Genomic DNA, 18166 nt, shown 5'->3' with positions numbered 1-18166 from the left:
TTAAAAAAATTGGTTAAAGTGATCAGAAATTGCCTCAGATCGCACCACAGAGCATCAACATTCCAAAATTTTCGGGATCACTCAAGCGGGTCCCGGACCCCACGCCTTTAGCTTAGAATGTATTAGCTGATTCAATGACTTCAACCTCGAAAATTATCTTTAAATTATTATCTTTTGCTAAGAAAATGTTGGTAAAAGTGGTCAGAAATTGCCTCAGATCGCACCACAGAGCATCTAGAATCATTTTTTTCCCTTTTTTTTCACGCTCGTATTAGTTCTGATCGAGGTATCTGCCCCCCCCCCCCCATTTTTGAGAAGCGATTGACGCCCCTGTGTTAGTAGACTGGCGAAGATTGTTCTTGTCTTGATTGCACTCGAACTGGCTCTAATTGCTTCGCTGGTATCAGTGTTTTCTGATTGAGGAAGTAGCGAAACTTACCAAATGCTGTCATTTTGATTCATGCTGTACCTTGAACCCACGACATAAGCACTACCTATAATGCATGTTAATCATTACAACTAGCCTCATTCACTTCCTTGTCTTATGAATACAACCATCAGTTGAACGTGAATTCAATATCGAACTGCCATTGCAGACAGAATTATGTATAACAAACAGATTTGGCAACGTTCTGACTTTTTTCTCATCTAGATCTGCGACCATTTACCAGTTTACATGTTTAAGTACCACATTATTATGTTGAAGTGTTGAGCTGAATTTGGCTAAGATTACGGTGGTACAGGATCGAGGCTAGAATGGGATGACGATTTTTGGAACGTGAATCTGAATGATTGCCTAACAAGCGACGTCAATTACAGAGGAGTCAGTGTTTGGTGTGATCAGTGCAATGTCTCCAGATTAATAGATAATGTGAGAGATGGAGACAGACTGGAATTCGTGAAAAGCAATCTGTCATGTGTGCACTGGGGCATCTACGTCGGTGTATGGAGCAGCTTGCGATGGGGTGTAGTCCACTACATTCCTGATAACGAAGAGGGAAGAGAATACTCGGACGTGTTAACGTCCTCTGATGACAGTTCCCCAGTGAATGATGTACTCGCGGTTAACACCATCTATGATTTTATAATGAGAAACAATAAAGTAAGAATCAACAACTTGGAGGATAAACACTTGCCACCGGTAGGCACGGGACCTATTCTCAAGGAAGTCAGGTATCAGCTCAAAGAACTACACGAGAAGTCTGTACTCCAGCAATTCTACGTGTGTAGAATTTCGTTCAAAGACAGTGAGACATTTGTGAACTACTGTCGGTACGACTTCGAGATTGTAAGCAAATGGTTCAGTAAGGCTGATATCGAGGGCTTTATTCGTAAAGTGCGCGTAGGAGACAGACTGGAGTTCGGACTCCCTGCTCCGTACGACGAGCGCTGGGGCATCAGCCAGTGGGGGGACGACCGCAAGCAAGTAGTCCGCTTTCGGTCCAAGGGTAGAGATAAGCCAGAACTTTGTGTTGAATACATTTGGACAGCTCTAACGGACGATGAAGTCAGAATCAACAACGAGGGAGATTGGAAATGGTCACCGATAGACAGGCAAACTATTCTCGGGGGAATCAAGCGTCAGTTGCCGGGCAAGACGCGCAGGTGCGCATGCAAGGTTTCGTTCAAAGACAGTGAGGACTTTGTAAACTACTGTCGATACGATAACTGGCGCATTAATTTCGCGTTAGTCAGTGACTGGTGCGATTCCTGGCAGTCATTGCCTGGATTACGTGCGGGTGACAGGCTGGAGTTCAATCGAACCCTACCGTACGCGCACTGGGGCATCTACGTCGATGAATGGGAGAATGACCGCCACCAAGTTGTCCATTTCACCCCGGCATACGGAAACGGGAAACATTACCTCAAGAAAAAGAAGTCAGGTTCCGGGTCCTCAGCAAGAGATGCACCTGCTTTCTGCGTAGCGTCAATCTGGCAAGTTACTGGCAACGAGAAGGTCAGAATCAACAACAAAAGAGACAAGACCTGGCTACCATTACTCAGGGCAGACATCTTGAATGAAGTTCAGTTACATCTGAAAGATCAAGATTACCACAAGCCAGTGTATCATCTTATCTCAAACAACTGCGAGCACTTTGTTAACGATTGCAGATATGGGTTACATCGAAGTGACCAGGTATCCCGGTTGAAATTCTGGAGAAAGAGCAGAAGTGTTATTGGGTAAGACTGATTTCCAAGGCAGTGGCAGCGGCAAACTTTCGTGTGCTGGATTTCGTTCCCACATCTACCAAGAAGCAATGTGTGGACGTCATTGCTCCTGTTTATCAGCATTATCAACCACAGCACAGAGCTGAGACAGGGCTTGTATACCATCTTCCCTGAAATCGGCGTTAGTTCGGCCGCTCCTGATCCTGCAAAACAGCTTGGGGATCCTGATATCTTGCCATTATCATCCAGGCTCGAACCTTTCAAAATTACTAGAGTGTGCGGTGTTCAACAGACTTCATCATTTCTGCGGATGAATGATCTTCTGGCATATACGGCAGTCAGCTATTCGTTAGTATTCGGTCACCGTGGGCCATAGCGATTCTCTACACACTAGCCCGCTTGGACAGAATAGTATGATATCAAATATCATTGCTATGCAGAGAACATTCAATTGTCTATGTAATACAACCTTCAGTCCAAGTCCATCATAGTTCAGCAATTGAGGTAGAAAACTTTGAGGCTAGTGTCGATCACATTAGAGGATTCATGGTGGAGTGTCACCGAGCGATTAAGAGAACCGAACTCAAGCTCTGGTGTTTCTGATCAGCAGAGTGTGGGTTCGAGTCCCGGTCTTGACACTTGTGTCCTTAAGCAAGACACCTAACCATTATTGCTTCGGGTGGGGCGTAAAGCCGTAGGTCGCATATGTTGTGTAATGCACATAAAAGAAAAGAGCCCAGTATTAATAATAATAATAATAATAATAAAAATCAGAAGGGGTATGCCCCTGTGCACGTGCACATGTAGCCTAATTTAAGGCACCTATATAAAGTATACATTAAATGATCATGGCAATATTGAAATCGACCGCTTTTCTCCAATTGTGTGTTCCTATTTCCTTCGGGCTATGTTTTATTTGATTTGTTTTGTTATAGTTTTAAAGTCCTCCCTGCCCCAAAAGTGCCCCGCCTGAACCCCAGAAACACATTTTTTTTCCAACCAGCTATTATTTTTTCCTTTCTTCCATTCTCCATAAGGAGATCACTAGTCTTTTCTCAATCATGGGAGGAGATGATTGAGATGCATGGTGACAGCAAACACGCCGGTCCTTTCCAGTGGTGGTTCTACGGGGGGGGGGGGGGGGGGGGGGGGCGCCTAGGGGGGCTTTGCCCCCCCCCCAAAAAAAAATTGTCTAGCCCCCCCAAAAAAATCCATAAACAAAATGTACTAGCAACTGTAAGAATGTGACGTACATGTGAACGGTCTCACCCTACATAAAAAGTCTTGAGAAGGGTGCATTTTGTACACTTTTAGTTAATATAGTGTGCATGATTGTAGGATTTTATCAGCGCTCCCCACTGAAAATAAATGGCACGAGCCCCCCCCCCCCCCCCCCCCCCCCCCCCCCCCCCCCCCCCCTATTAATTTTCGAAGGCCCAAGAGTCCGGAGAAAATAACCGGTCTAGACTATATTTAATAGCACGCCTCCCTGAAAAAAATTTAATTGTCAGTCCACCCAAAAGAAATACCGGCAAATCCACGGAACTTACATAGTTTATTGCACATGAAATTACATGTGTTTACAAAAAAATATTCATGTTGGAATTTTATCTTGACATTGCACAAGAAAAAAAAAGATGAAATCAGTTGGGGATGGGTAAAAACAAATTTTACAAGTTTACGACCTTTCACATCCAGCATTTTCGCACCTAGGTCTCCTTAGTTGGCATTCACGTTTGATTTCACACCGCACTTGTGTGAGAACGGAATTATTAATGATGACGCAAAAATAAGTACCCGATGGATTCGAGATTCTACTCTGGCTTACTTGAATACAGTTCTATTCTCAATGTCATTTTAGATTTGTTTGTAACTAAGAATAAGTCCTTCAACTCAGTTAATATAATTGTACCACAAAAGACATTTTATTATCATTATTATTATTAGTTACCATGCCACACAAAAAAATCTACATCACAATCAAGATGGGCACTGGGGGAAAAAAAAGCAATACTACTATTATATGGTCGAGGACCTGTCATTTTAGTTCACTGAATTCGATCCGGCCTAGTTTCAGAGTTTACCCAATGACCGCCACATATTCTTTGCAGAACACCGAGTCTGAAGTAATATAAGAGGTCGTTTTTTTGGCACGATATTTCACTCTCACGTCATGCGATGTTATTGAGTTCCTACCTGAGCCGAGTGACAATTATTTTACGAAAGTTTAATTACGCTTATTTTCGAAGCGCGCCACCAGGTGTTAACAACAGAGGGCGCTGTTAAAGATGGCCACTTGCAGTATCCGTTCACGAAAATGACATTGACAAATCGTTTATTTTTGGTTACAAAAAAATCCCCTAAAGTTTCCTCACAGTAGCCTACTCCAAGTGGTTTTAAAATATTAGTCTGCTGGATCCTACTGAGTCAATATTTTGTCAAGAGGTAAAATTGTCCTCGTGTCCCATTACTCTCATCCCTCAAAAAGGCTAACACAACCAACGCGTTCGGTTAGCAAAATAACTTCGCGAGTCGCCACACTTTTCGCGATATCGCCGGTAGCCTGGTTCGGTCATGGCAGAAGGTGGTGGTGATGGTGGGGATTCCCCGATGGATGGTCATGATGGTAAGCAGGAAATGGGCTGGGTGATCAGTCGTGTCCGTAACCCATTTCTGTCTGCAGTGGTCTGTGCCTAGGCTGTGCTTTAGGTAGTGGATATTTTGCCGGAGGTAACGCCGGCAAACTAACGTTTACTAAAGGTTTGCCGGCGGCAATCCATATCAACAGAGGGCGCTGTACTCTTTAAGATAGGGCTGAATTATAACATGTATTAAATTCCCACTAAAAATGACTAAAGCTGTGTAGCACAATCGGTGCAGTGGTTAAGCAATTGCTCTAAAGAGTGGGATGTCCCGAGTTCGAATCCTGATCTCCGCCACATTTTTAAGTTTTTTTTTCCCATCCCCAAATAAATAAGAATATTCTTCTTTTATTATTTTAATATGTCTCAAACATTTTATTGCAGAGTAGGCCCCCCTATGACTTTTTTTAGAGGATTTTTTTTAAAGGGAAATAAAGTCCGAAATTATAAAATGGTCTGATTCCCATCTTGTAAATACAAAGTTACAATGATAATATTGGCATGGAGCCAGACTAAAATTTGTCACCGGAAAATGTTTGGGGATGTTCACCGGAAAAGTACAAAAAAACAGTGACTGCGCATGTTCAGTGCATATCCGGCAAACTAACGTTTACTGAAGATTTGCCGTCTCCGGCAAAATATCCACTGCCTTAGTTTTATTATTAATTAGGGGGCCTAGGCCTATAAGAATTAATAATAAATTAGACCTATTGGTCTTGGAAAGATGTCCATATATGAAGTTCACTAATTTTCCTCTGTATTGACTAACAAGCCCCCAGATAGCAATTTCATGTCATCAAAGTCAATTTGAGCAGTAAGAAAATACAAGCATTTTCTTAGAAAACACTTAGAATGTTTCAGTCCAATCTCATCATAGGGTTTGTACACAGGGTGTTGAGTGAACTTCGTATGTGGAAATCTTTCCTTGGTCTTCCTCCGTTAAGGCCAAATAAAAAAAAAACATGTTTTTTGTACTTAAATATTTTCCGGTGACAAATTTTGGTCTGGCTCCATGCCAACATTATTGTTTTTGAAAATTGCAGCCCCCCAAAAAAGATTCCCTTTAACTTGTAGAACGTCACAGTACATATTTAGACACAAAAAAAGAGGAAAATTACGTAAGCTTTTGATGAAAGCCCCAAAGTGTACAGTGTATTGAAATCAATTGAATAAAAAAGAATTGTGACAATTGCCTAATAATCACCAAGTTCGAATTAAAGTTAAATCTACTTGAACTGTATCAGATGTAGATGATGGCATGCGTCGGATCCAACGCCAGCACAGCTACCATGAAGTCAGTGAGCAAGCCACCGTCCTACTCCGTCATTTCATCATCGATCGATTTGAGAGGGATTCCGTTCAGGGAGCTCCAAGACTGGCCGATCTAGGCTCCATCTCACCGGAACAGGAGGAGGTCTGGAGGCGAGTGGGAGGCACACTGAGAGAAATCGGCGACATCTTGGATCAAGATAGGGAACTCCAGAGGTACGTTTTGTATGTGTGCTACAAATTTCGAGCCTAAGTTTGTACATACTTCGTGCAAGTGCGAACGCAAAGCAAATTCAATGTGACGAAATGTTCGCTGCGAAATTCACCAGAGCTTTAAATGTTCAGCTTTTGTGAATTTGCAGCCTCGATACTTGCAGGTATATCAACAGTTTGTGTTCATGCTCGCTTACGTGCCAAGTGTTAACATGTCTTTAAAAAAAAAAAAATCCTCCAAAATCAACCAGACGCTTTAGGAGGATTTTGGTGGATTGAGGCTGTATGGTAATGTACACCCTGCCCATGTGACCCCTGAGAAGGGGTGTTGTTTATCAAGACAAGAAGACCATAAATTGTCATTTTGTCATCAATTTATGAAATTCAAATTGAAATTTAAAATGCAAACTGATTCGCTAGGACATGTACATGTAATTTACAACAGACATCATTCCATTGAACTGTTCAATGGTGTTGGAAAACACGGGGGCAAATACGTTGTTCGCTGTCAACCGTGAGTGCAGTCAGTGAATCTGTCATGTATGAAGCACACACACTGAGGTCACAGGGCATGCCTGCATGCCAGCTGTGTCTTTGGAAAATTACATACATGTACATCTACATGTAGCATACATGTACATGTACATGTTCAAAGCGTCTGCAGAAACTCAAAAGCTGGCTCGTGCCCATAATTGAATAAGTAGTTCCTTTCACAGCGATGATTCGGTCCGAACCACTATCAATATAATACAACATTCCTCTCGGTTCCTTGGTAATGACAGCATACTAGACAATATTCAAGAGCCCGAGTGGGCATGCTACATTTTTTCTAAATTTATTCTTGGGGGGGGGGGGGGGGGAAGAGGTGCACATCATCTAACTAACATGGATGCACTGTTTGAAGTTGGCTCGTACCCCTGCCCTGAAAACAGGGCACTGGGACACGCTGATGAGCTTCACAGAATCTTGTGAAGGAAGTGGGATGGCATTCTGCTTAACTTATCATGACCCTTGTATAAAGCATCTACATGTAGCTGCAGCTGTTTAAAACTGCAGTTAGCCAATGCGCGCAAATGCTATCCGAAAACTTTCCCATAAAAATGCACACATTCTGTTGTTTTGGGGTTTTTTTTTTCATTGCAGACCATGTCGACAAATTTCAAGTGTCACATAATATGCAATTTGACCCATCGTGAATTCGAAACGGAGCCTGAGCAAGTGATGAGAATTGAAAAAGTACAAATGTTTTACAAAATTTTCTACATTTTGACGCTTTTCTGTGAAAAAAAGCATTTATGAATGGGAATAGAAGAGTGATGACTCAGTCGTAATGGCCGTTTAAAACCTTGCAGGGTCATGGCCGTGATGACTTGCATGTCACAGGTCAAAATCCATCCAATCACTAGCATAAATTTATCAGCCTGTCCCAGCATCTGTTTGTAGGGCGTGGGGTACGAGCGAATGTTTGAAGCAACCAATATTTGACACTTTCTGACAATAGGTGGCACTATTCGTTACGGCATATACACTGTACATTGTACCGGTTTACATACAATTTTGCAAAATATCGAGTGTCACCCTCTACCCACTAGCCTTTAGACAAGTCCCACGCGCTTACCCGGACACATGGCGCACCGCGGATGCTGGCTTGTAAAAAGACTAGCACGAGTGGCGAAGCCGCGAGGGCCTTTACCATCTCGTGGAGAACGCTTATGTTTTTCTTTATATTTGTCTACCGATTTGGTAGACACATGTGCATAATGCATGACATGTGAATGCGTGCGCGTCTTGTTTTATAGAACGCGTAGGGTGCGTGCTCGGGGGCATGCACGCAAGTCATCAGCTCAAAAATGGCTTGTGCGTGTTGATTGGTTCATATATTTTTGCATACATGCATGATTCATATTACTTGAAAAACATGAATAATGATTAGCTCCACAAGATGGTAAAGGTGATCGTGGCTTCGCCACTCGCACTGTTTTTTTTTTCGTGCCAGAATCTGTGGCGCCACGCGTCCAGGTAGACACGCGCTTTGAGAAAAGGCTACAACCCACCAAAGCAGCACCCATGTTACATGTACAATGTACGTGTGTACGGAGTTCATAGGACTGTTTACTTCATTTCTCCACAGATTAATTAACACAGTACCAACAGATTCCCCCATTGAGAAGATCATCGCTGTAGCTCAGGTGATATTTGGTGATGGTGAGATTCACTGGGGACGAATCATCGGTCTGTTCTACTTTGCCTACCGGATGTGCGTCAGGGTAAGCAGTGATGAAACAAATTGTATAATATTTACATGAAATTGATTTTCATTTTCAGGAATTAGGCCTACAAAAACAAATGTGTACACTGATCTTTTCATATTATATATAAGCACAGTCGATATCAGAATTTTAAAGAATTGATATATCAGAAATTTTGAGAATATTGTATTCATTATCTCATGTAAAAGACGATAAAGATGCCACTTTGATTAAAACAAATTTAAGTCCCAATTTTCTACGGCTTTCTCTGCACCAGAGCATATTGCTCAAACTTTTTAAAACAAATCTCAGCACTGAGAATTTGTCCAGAACGAGTATTTTTTTATAGTTTCACATTAAGGAGACCGCAAATTCCAGCGAACACAGAGCACAAAGCGACGCCGCTTGGCATTTTGCGATGTTTCTATTTTGAGTCACAAGCACAAGTTGCCACCAACTTTTAATAATTTCACTATACAGCAAACGATAAATAAAAAGTAAACGCACAAACGCGAGATTTATTTTGACGATAATCTGACACATTTTTTATATTTTCGATACGATTCTGGTTAAATGATTGCTGTTGGCGATATTGATATCGAAATAATATTGAATAATCAAGTAATATCGATATATCGATGGTGCTTTCTTCATTTTAAATACCAGCAAAACATGCAATGACACCCCACGGTTCAAGAATATAATAATAAATTGTTTTGACCAGTAGTAGTGTTGAATAATGCACAACAAAATTCTGACATGTATGTATGTATGTACGTGTACATGTAGTACATTCAGCAAGACAAAGAGAGAACAATTGATTTTTTGTTGTCCTTGAACGTTTATCTTTTGTTGAGAATGGTCCTCAGACGTAAGTCTGTGTGCTTACGGTAGTATATGGAAGAGTGTTACACAGTATTAACGCCACAAAAAAAGAAAGTCCACACTCATTGGAGGGGTCACAATTTTGAATTGGATCATCTTATGATAACGTCATTCATATACACCGTTGGGGAATTTTGTTAGCTACATGTACATTGTACATGTACATTTTGATACGCTGTTTGCTACCAAAGACTCTAAAATGTCCAAGATTGACAGTGGTTTATGAAAAACGATGCAGTTTGAAAAGTTGCAATTTAAGAGATACGCGAAGAGAAAGTACTAAGCGACAGTACACGTGCCCGTAAATTATTGCCCCTATCGACTGCACAGGAGTGCCCGAACAAAGTGCGGGTTATTCGATTTCATGTGCTACCATGCATACAAGCACGGTGCAATCGGTATTGCCTGCCATTCGTTTCAGGCAGTGTGACATCGTCATGCAGTATTTGTGAATGGTCATAAATATGTGCTCACCCGGTTTGAAAAAGAGTATCATGTTTAAAGGCAAGGGCCATTATTTGCGTCCTGCACCCGATTTCACGAAGCGCTGCGACGCGTCGCAACTCGAGTTACGCAACTCGCGGCGCATCGTATAATCCATTTCACGAAAGTTGCGATGTGTTGAACGCTTCGTAAGTTCCTTGGCAACGGCTTAAAACACGTCGCAAGCTACGACGTGTCTAGTGGTCGTCGTAAAATAAGAAGAGTCCGTTTTTAGCCAGTTTTGTGCCATAAACATCACATAAACGAGATTATAATACCGAGGCAATGTGTGTGAAGTTGTAAATAGAAAATTCATTGAATAATAATGAATTAGCCTGGAATATTGCAATTTAAATTTCAAAGTAGCTACACAGTCCACTGAGAGCTCGTTTTCCTTTAAAATTGCATCGCACGGCCGCCACTTTGTTTAACAAATGTCGAGCTGAGATCCGACGACTCTTTGTTGAATACCAGACGACTATTTACTGTACGCTGACTAAATACATAAAACAGTCATCGAGTTGTGCTGTAAATACACCTACGACGCCTCGCACTTACGACGTGTTTTGTGAAATGGATCGCAGGACGCGTCGCAGCTGCGACGCGTCGTAGGGATACGATGCGTTGCAGCGCTGCGATGCATCATAAGTTACGATGAGTTTCATGAAATCAGGTGCAGGACCCTAGCCAGTTTTAAACGTACTTGTTTAATACATTTACTGGCCATTCACATGTTTATTCCCGTATTCACAGCCGGCGACAGAACCATAGGCTCGTAAAATGACTACTTTTGTTTTTGTTGATGTTTATTCCACCTAGGCCATGGAGAACCTTCTACTACAGAACTTCCCAAGCTGGGTTAATCAACTTATCAAGGAGATAGTCCGGTTCCTGGTCAGGCGGTTCGCTGACTGGATCATCAACAGAGGAGGCTGGGTAAAGACCAATTTTATGGAATCACTAAAGACCTTTTTATAGGATACCAAAAGAACTTGCAATGCTTGAAAAACATTTTATTTTCATGCTTGAAAAAAAATTATAAAAACAAATTATGTGAAAGGACACCCATAAGATAAGCGCAATCTGGTCTCTACCCTCACAAGTACCCATTTATACTCTTGGGTGGAGAGAGGCAATTGCAGTAAAGCCAAAACAAAAGTCTCCAGTTTCTGGTATGGAGCTTGCCCCTAAAAAGTTGCGGCATGAGATTTTTTTCCCCCTCCTTTTTTCCTACTTCAAATGTCAGCTGATGTTATAGATGATGCTTCGATCCCTTAAAACTCTCAAAAATATCCTTCAGAGTGGAGCTTGAGGTGACCTCAGTAAGGCCATAAGGCTTGAGAATTCTGTACTCACTTATGATCTTGACTGACACAAACATTCTTCTTGAAATTTGGATAGTCAAGACAAAAATCAGAAAAAAACCGGTAACGTCAGACCATACAGCGACAAAGACGTGCATAGCTGCCAGGCTGGTCATTACATTTTTAGTCTGGGCCCTTACATATTGCGCTAATTAAAAAATGTACAGGTTCCAGATACACGACAATGACTCCCTCAGTCTGGGTTCCAGACGCACAATTACAAACTTACAACACTGTCTGCAAATGGTGCTTGACTAAATTTGATGCAAAATATATGGGAGCCCAGAGAGGCCACATAAAGCTTATACTCCATCGTAACCCCATCTAAAACACATTAAAATTGTGCAGCAGCAGGATTCCAGTCTAACCAGTGAGTTTGGCGGTTTTGAGACACCATCTTAAATTAGACAAAACCTTCTATTTTGCCGACGCGCATGGCTACGGCTATGCGCGCGCAGACACTTTTTTGTCCTAAAGTGTCTTGCCTAAGATCACCATTTCCTCGTCAGGATTCATAACAATATAGCATCGCATATAACCATTTGACCACTTCTCTCCACAATATCTATCATGGAATGTTGATTTCAACACAAAAGTCAAAGCTGCAAAAACACAAAATTACACAATTTAACCGTGATTTTTTTTTTCGTTTCTTAGACGGCGATAAAGGAGTACTTTGGCTCATCAACTCGGGTTGTTGGAACCCTCTTTCTTCTGTCAATTCTCACGTTAGGCTTCGGAGTCTATAAACTCAATAAAGGCTCATAGGTAAGATGATTAATAGTTAATTAGTATTCATAAATACCTAAGACAGTTTACACACTCCTATTGGTCGAGAGCCCGTCACGTGGCCGGTCTTAAAGCTATAGTCCATCATTTGCAGCCATCCGAAAAAGTAACCAGTGTACTATTGTTGAAAAACATACTTGGTTGAAAGATAGTAAGGGGACTAAACTCCCTGTGAAATTAATATGTCTGGCAAGGTATCATTTTGAAGTAATCAACGAAAGAAGGCCTTTCCAACGGTGCGTCTTAAGACGCACCGTAGGAAAATTTAAATTAGTAGTTCGTTTTGTTATTCGGCGCAGCGCACGCAAGCATTGGCACGACGCACAGGCGCGCGTGGTTGCTATTATTCGTTGGATCGGTGCGCGACATCGCGTATAGCTGCAATTCAAAACAATTCAAAACATGATTCAGCAGCTTTTGATTTGAAATTGAGATCCTAGAATGCTGTTTTTCTCGGAATATACAGCTGAAGCTGAGCTGAAACTTCATCAGGTTAGTTGTTCAGTATCCTTCATTAGATTTTGAACACTTTTGTTGCTTCAAACGAACAAAATGCACAAATTACAAATGATGGACTATATCTTTAAACATATGATAAAGACATGGCTAGCTGGTCTTAAACACATGACACACAGTGTCACATGAAATTTAGACTCCCATGAAATCCGGTGCCTTTTAACGTTCCATTGGTTGAACGTTCACATTCCTCACGTATGCATGCGCAATGTACTACCAGTGAATCAGTATTTCATGTTCCAAAATTCACACTACACCAACCCAGCTGGTTTTGCGCGACATGAGTTGTGGAGGGGCATTCCATACTAGTCATAGGGTTGTTTCGTAAAACTTGAAGTAAAATTGTTGAACAAAATGGTTGACAACGTCTAGTTTTTGACCGAAAAGATGTTTATGAATGGGAATAAATATGTGTTTGGTCGGTATTAAACACTCTGTTTAAGACCGATGGGAGTCTGGATGGGTAATACTCCCACCGGTCTTAAACATAGAGATATAATACCTCCCGAACACACATTTATTCCCTTAATAACAACCATGTAACATGTAACAACCTGCAGTTCAGTGTTTTGGAGAAATTGACCTATCGCGGTAGAATCGCGGTAGAATCACGTCAACGCAGATTTTAAATTATTGTCGAATTACATGACATACAAATAAATGCGGAATACGCACAATCTGAGACAAACAAAACTTAGTGTCTAAAAATTCCATAGGGTTGTGGTTGTCTAAGGGGCGTGGCTAACACGTAAACGGCGATAGGTCAATTAACAGTATGGAAGTCAAGTCCGGTCACAAGTAACAAGGGACAAATGTTTTGGTTACATGTACAAAGTTCATTTGAATAGCTTATGACTTGCCTTGAGACTGAAGGACTAAAGATAGATTGGGTTAGGATTAGTCAAAAACCAGAAAAATAATTGATACGTTGACAAACAATGTTCTACTATTTACTGCATGTTCTGGACATTTGTATGGTGCAGGCTCTGCACCCGTTTTGCTCAACATCTTATATTGAAATCCCATCAGAACGTGTTCCAGATGCTGATTTCAGGAACATTTCAGGAACAATTATGCCTAGGCAACTTTTGAATCGAAATCAAGATCCTGGAAGATTGTTTTCTCAGAATATACAGCATTTACTGAGCCACAACTTCATCGGTTTAGTTGTTCAGCATCAGTCTTGTAGATTTGAGCACTTTTATTGCTTCAAATGAACCAATGCACAAATGACAAATGTCCTACTCTACCTGTAATGACATTCATTGATTTTTCTTCTATATTTTCCATCTCCTAATAGGTTGGAACAGTGATTATCTTTTTATACTGTCGTCTCCGATGTTGAAACACAGCAATGCCGGGGTTTGATATGGGTATTTGAATGCTGCATCGCCATTCCTACGACAAACCTTCCTACGGTGGTCAAATGCGTCATAGCAACTTTCACATCAAAAAAATAACACTTTAAAAGGTAATTAACACCATTTTTAAAATGAAACTACCAACATATGGAATAATCTACTTGATTGTAAGTAAATAATAAGAACAAGAATCCTGTGAAATTTCGCCTAGTGTGCTGCCATTTTCAAGAAATTACATGCATTTTATCACGATGGTTCACTCCAGACTATCATGAGAATGTATTTTTTTTTCAATACAAGTTGGGGTGTCGGAAAAAAAAGGAACCCAAAATGTAAACGTAAACTATAAAGCCAAATAAAAAAAAGCATGTTTATCATTCCTGCCTGCCTTCTTTTTGGAGGCCACCTGAATTGCCAAATATTGGCCCATGTTGTTCTTGGCCCTGACGTTAGGTAAGATTTCATCTCAGACAGGCACGAGCAGGCAGAGAGGATGACTTCGCATATGCTGGACTGGTGTTTTCTACTGTCCTCAAACATCTCAGGGTTATTTTCAGGGTTGGTGTTTGGGTCTGCACAGGTTAGGTGTTCTGTTAATAGCAGTTCGAATCTGTGGCGAGGCATGGTACCTACATTCAGCCAGTTGTAATAACCAGGATCGGCTGACCAGTAATTCTGGTAGTAGGAATCTTGGTCAGTCCCATCACCATGAGGATCCAGAACCAAGCTCTAACCTCTTCCACCGTTGTCATCACGCGTCTGCCAACCTTGGGCATGTTGATGTTTGTCCAAGCTGTGATCTGCAGGAACAGACTGAGCGGAAAAAAACTTCAGGAAGTACTTCAAGGGATATTTGTTCCTTTTGAAAATTATCTTTGTTGGGGTCCAGCAAACTCAGTAACCTTGATCTTGGTCAGAGATCTCGTCCAGCCCAGTTTGTCTGGTGGGTAGTCCTCATGGTTGGTCTGAGGTGGATCCGGATCATTATCTGAGTCTGGCTGTGGGTCTGGTTTCTTCTTTTTCCTTCTCCCGTCCTTTGCTGGTTCAGGTGATGATCCATCTCATCACCACCCTCGTGCTCATCCTCAGTACTGTCCTCAGTGCTTGAGCTTTCCGCCTCCAAGTCGTTGGTTTGAAGCTGCTCCTCTGTGGACTCAATGGTGTCCTCCCCTTTCTCTTTCTCAGAGGTACATGTACTGGTATTTCCTTGCTCCTCCAGAATCTGCTTGACGACATCTTCCAGGTATGCCTCCTCCTCACTGTCCGAGATGTTGACTACAGCCCGTAGTTTTTAGTGGTCATACGGATCCCTAAATGCCCACAGCTCTTTCTTAACCCTAACTGCCCAAACCTTTTTGCTGGCATCCTTCCCTAACCACACAAACTCCAACACCTTGCAATCACACTCTTTCCTCACAGTACCCAATCACACAAACTCCAACAGTACTCTTACTGTAACAATATACCAATAAGTCAAACTCCAACAGGCCCTTACCTGTGTGATTCTGATTGATTGGGTACAGCAGGCCCAAAGCACAGTATGAAGAGTAGGCACTCCCAGTACGATACCTAACCCAACAAAATCAGCATCATTTTCATCATTCTCCATATCCATCATGGGGGATGTACAGCCAACCCATGCCCAAGTAATCAGCTGCAGACTGCCACAGTTATTGCACTCGCTCGTGTGTTGTGTGGTCCCCTTGGGCCTCTGGTCCAGGCAGGGTCAGGGCAGGGTCATGGACTCCCCTTAGTTGGAGTGGGGAATCAATCAATGTGCCACAACAGAAATACTGGGGTTTTTTTTTGGGGGGGGGCTCATGTGTTTGTTAACATTCCTAACACTTGTTACTTTCAACCACAGCTGCTAGTTGAAAGAATAACTATATAATCATTGCTCCTTTTTTTTTCCCTTTTTTTTTTTGGTTTTTTTTTTGGTTTTTTGGTAGTCAAAAAAATGGAGAACAAAAATGAGTTGTGAGTGTATACATTTTGAACACACCGGTTCAAAGAATGACAAAATTATCGTTGGCCATTTTCTTTCCCCTTCTTTTACTTGTACTTTTTGTGGGTTTTTTTTGAGGGGTGGGCTTAGGTAGTAAAAAAATGAAGAAAAAACACTGAGAGTACAAGAAACTTGGCTGGCTATTCTGCTTTGAAGTGTTCTAGTCGGTGGTAGTGGTGGTGGAGTCGTTCTCGATGTCACTGGCTCTATGGTATTTCAGGAAACAGCGGCCTGGGCAGAGATTGACTCCACAAACTGGACAGCCTCTTTGTGATGACTTGGGTAGACCTGCCTTCGTGAGGATGTTGTGCTCCCTGCACCACCTGCACCAACGAGCATTCCGTCCCGGCATCTTTGCAGAGTAGTGGCCTTGGTTATTGTAGGCAGGAACGGGACGAGAGCGAGTAACTTGACGAGGGGGGACACCTCCAGCATATCCATCAATCAAGCCTACTGCCACATCAGGAACAAACTTGGAGTGGGTCATCGTGTTGGCATCCTTTGTTGTCTCCTTTGCATCACCGTCGCTGATGCTGCTATCGCTGTCATCCGTGGTTGGATGGTGGTGCTTGTAGGCCAACCAAGCATTGACCCTGGCTACATCCAGCAGGAAGTACAGGATCCCACGCCACCAGTGCTGGGACTTGCGGGCGCATGTGTGGTATGACCGTAGTTGGTCGCCTCTGTTGACACCACCCATGCACCTGGTGTAGGAGACCGCCTGAGGAGGAGCTGGAATGGTCGTTGACCTCAGCCGCCCTGTATTCTCTTCTATACATTTTCTCTTGAGGGTGTGGATGGCGGGATCCCTCCAGCCTTGATGTGCAGTGGAGAGCAGCATCATGATGCAGCTGTCTTTCCAGACGGTGGCAGTCAGCTGTCCATTTTGCCTTGTGTAGAAGGTGCCTCTCCTTGCTCGCCTCATCTGCTTCATTTTCAGATTCACAGGGTTGGATTTCGTTGATGTGAAGTCACAAGGCAGCCCCTTCTATTACACTTGACTGCCCCTGTAAGGTAGGTCTGGCTGGCGTGCAATGACCGTGCTAGGCCCACTGATGTGTACAGTTTATCCCTGAAGATATGATGGTACACATTCAGGTGGTGCTTTGCAACACTCGTGGCAATGTCGTTCATCTTCGATGATTTCTGGCTGTAAGGATAGACCATGAAGTTGAGGAAGAAGCCAGTGGCATACTCTGCAATGGCGTAGATCTTAAAGCCAGCACGAATCTGCTTTAACGGCATAAAGAACTTCTTCACGCTTGCATTAAAGCCACGATATTTAATCATTGCTTCGTCGATGGTTAGCTCATGGCCAGGATTGTAGCACCTCAGGCAGCACTTGCGAACTTTACCCCACACAGGTTGGAGGGGGTACAATGGATGTTTTCGTTTGGTCATGTACCGATGGGCCTCATCGCGGATCAGGTTGGGGTCCTTGGCTGGATCACTGCAGGCTAGGTGCTGATTCAGCACATCTAAACGGTGTCTCTTCATGGTGTTGGAGATGAGGGTGTTTCTCAGCCCAGGATTGAAGACCAATAGTCCTTGTAGTTCCTTATCTGTACCAGTCTCATCAGCAGGTGTATGCCAAACCACGCCTTGATCTCGTGCAGTGAAGTCCTGGGCAGATGGCTTGAGGACAATTTCTTGTTAGTCCACTTCACTATGTTGGTGAAGGGGATCAAAGGGAAGAACTTAAGGAAGTACTTCAATGGTGAGGACTTCTTCCTAAAGGTGGGCCCTTGCGGTTTCTTCCCCTTGAATCCTGGGATGGTGTAGTCGTCCAGGTAGCGGGTCCATCCCAGGTCATCCGGAGGGTAGTCATCCTGGTATGGAGAAGGGGGGTCGAGATCATTGTCCGAATCCGGCTGGACCTCTGTCCCTCTCTTCTTTGAAGGGGGCTTTCGTCTGGATGGTCCAGCAACCTCTTGCTCCTCTCCTGTCTCCTCGCTGTCTGTCTCCTCTCCTCCCGCCTCCTCTCTCTCTGTCTCATCTCCGCCAGTCTCCTCTCTCTCTCCCTCCTCTCTGCCTGTCTCCTCCCAATCTCCTGTCTCCTTCCATGGCTCCTCTCATCTCCATCCTCGTGCCCATCCTCAGTACTGTCCTCAGCTGTGCTTGAGCTTTCCGCCTCCAAGTCGTTGGTTTGAAGCTGCTCCTCTGTGGACTCAATGGTGTCCTTCCTTTTCTCTTGCTCAGAGGTACATGTACTGGTATTTCC

The 18166-nt window shown here is 42.9% G+C and overlaps 2 protein-coding genes across 2 annotated transcripts; one reads left to right on the top strand and one right to left on the bottom strand.

Annotated features, from left to right (window-relative positions):
• The first annotated feature begins 4466 nt into the window (after positions 1-4466).
• Positions 4467-17941, top strand: LOC119723742 (apoptosis regulator BAX-like). The gene is made up of 6 exons (XM_038194574.1): positions 4467-4795; positions 6056-6296; positions 8425-8560; positions 10730-10846; positions 11932-12042; positions 13880-17941. Exons 1-5 carry the CDS (start codon positions 4744-4746, stop codon positions 12040-12042), a joined length of 657 nt encoding a protein of 218 aa, XP_038050502.1. The 5' UTR covers positions 4467-4743; the 3' UTR covers positions 13880-17941.
• LOC119730893 lies at positions 16106-16879 on the bottom strand. Its single transcript, XM_038203960.1, has one exon. It carries the CDS (start codon positions 16877-16879, stop codon positions 16106-16108), a length of 774 nt encoding a protein of 257 aa, XP_038059888.1.
• Positions 17942-18166: the final 225 nt, after the last annotated feature.

This window comes from Patiria miniata, unplaced genomic scaffold, assembly GCF_015706575.1.
Source record: "Patiria miniata isolate m_02_andy unplaced genomic scaffold, ASM1570657v1 HiC_scaffold_1, whole genome shotgun sequence".
In the NCBI taxonomy this organism is placed as follows: Eukaryota; Metazoa; Echinodermata; class Asteroidea; order Valvatida; family Asterinidae; genus Patiria; species Patiria miniata.
The sequence above is the reverse complement of the archived record's forward strand: the minus strand, read 5'-3'. Positions and strand labels throughout refer to the sequence as shown.

What these genes read in the sequence shown, in the direction of transcription:
- LOC119723742 (XM_038194574.1), top strand. Translation starts at nt 4,744, where the DNA reads ATGGCAGAAGGTGGTGGTGATGGTGGGGATTCCCCGATGGATGGTCAT. An exon ending in CAAGATAGGGAACTCCAGAG is followed by an intron (nt 6,297 to 8,424) that starts GTACGTTTTGTA and finishes ATTTCTCCACAG; the next exon opens with ATTAATTAACACAGTACCAA. An exon ending in CCTACCGGATGTGCGTCAGG is followed by an intron (nt 8,561 to 10,729) that starts GTAAGCAGTGAT and finishes TATTCCACCTAG; the next exon opens with GCCATGGAGAACCTTCTACT.
- LOC119730893 (XM_038203960.1), bottom strand. Translation starts at nt 16,879, where the DNA reads ATGAAGCAGATGAGGCGAGCAAGGAGAGGCACCTTCTACACAAGGCAA.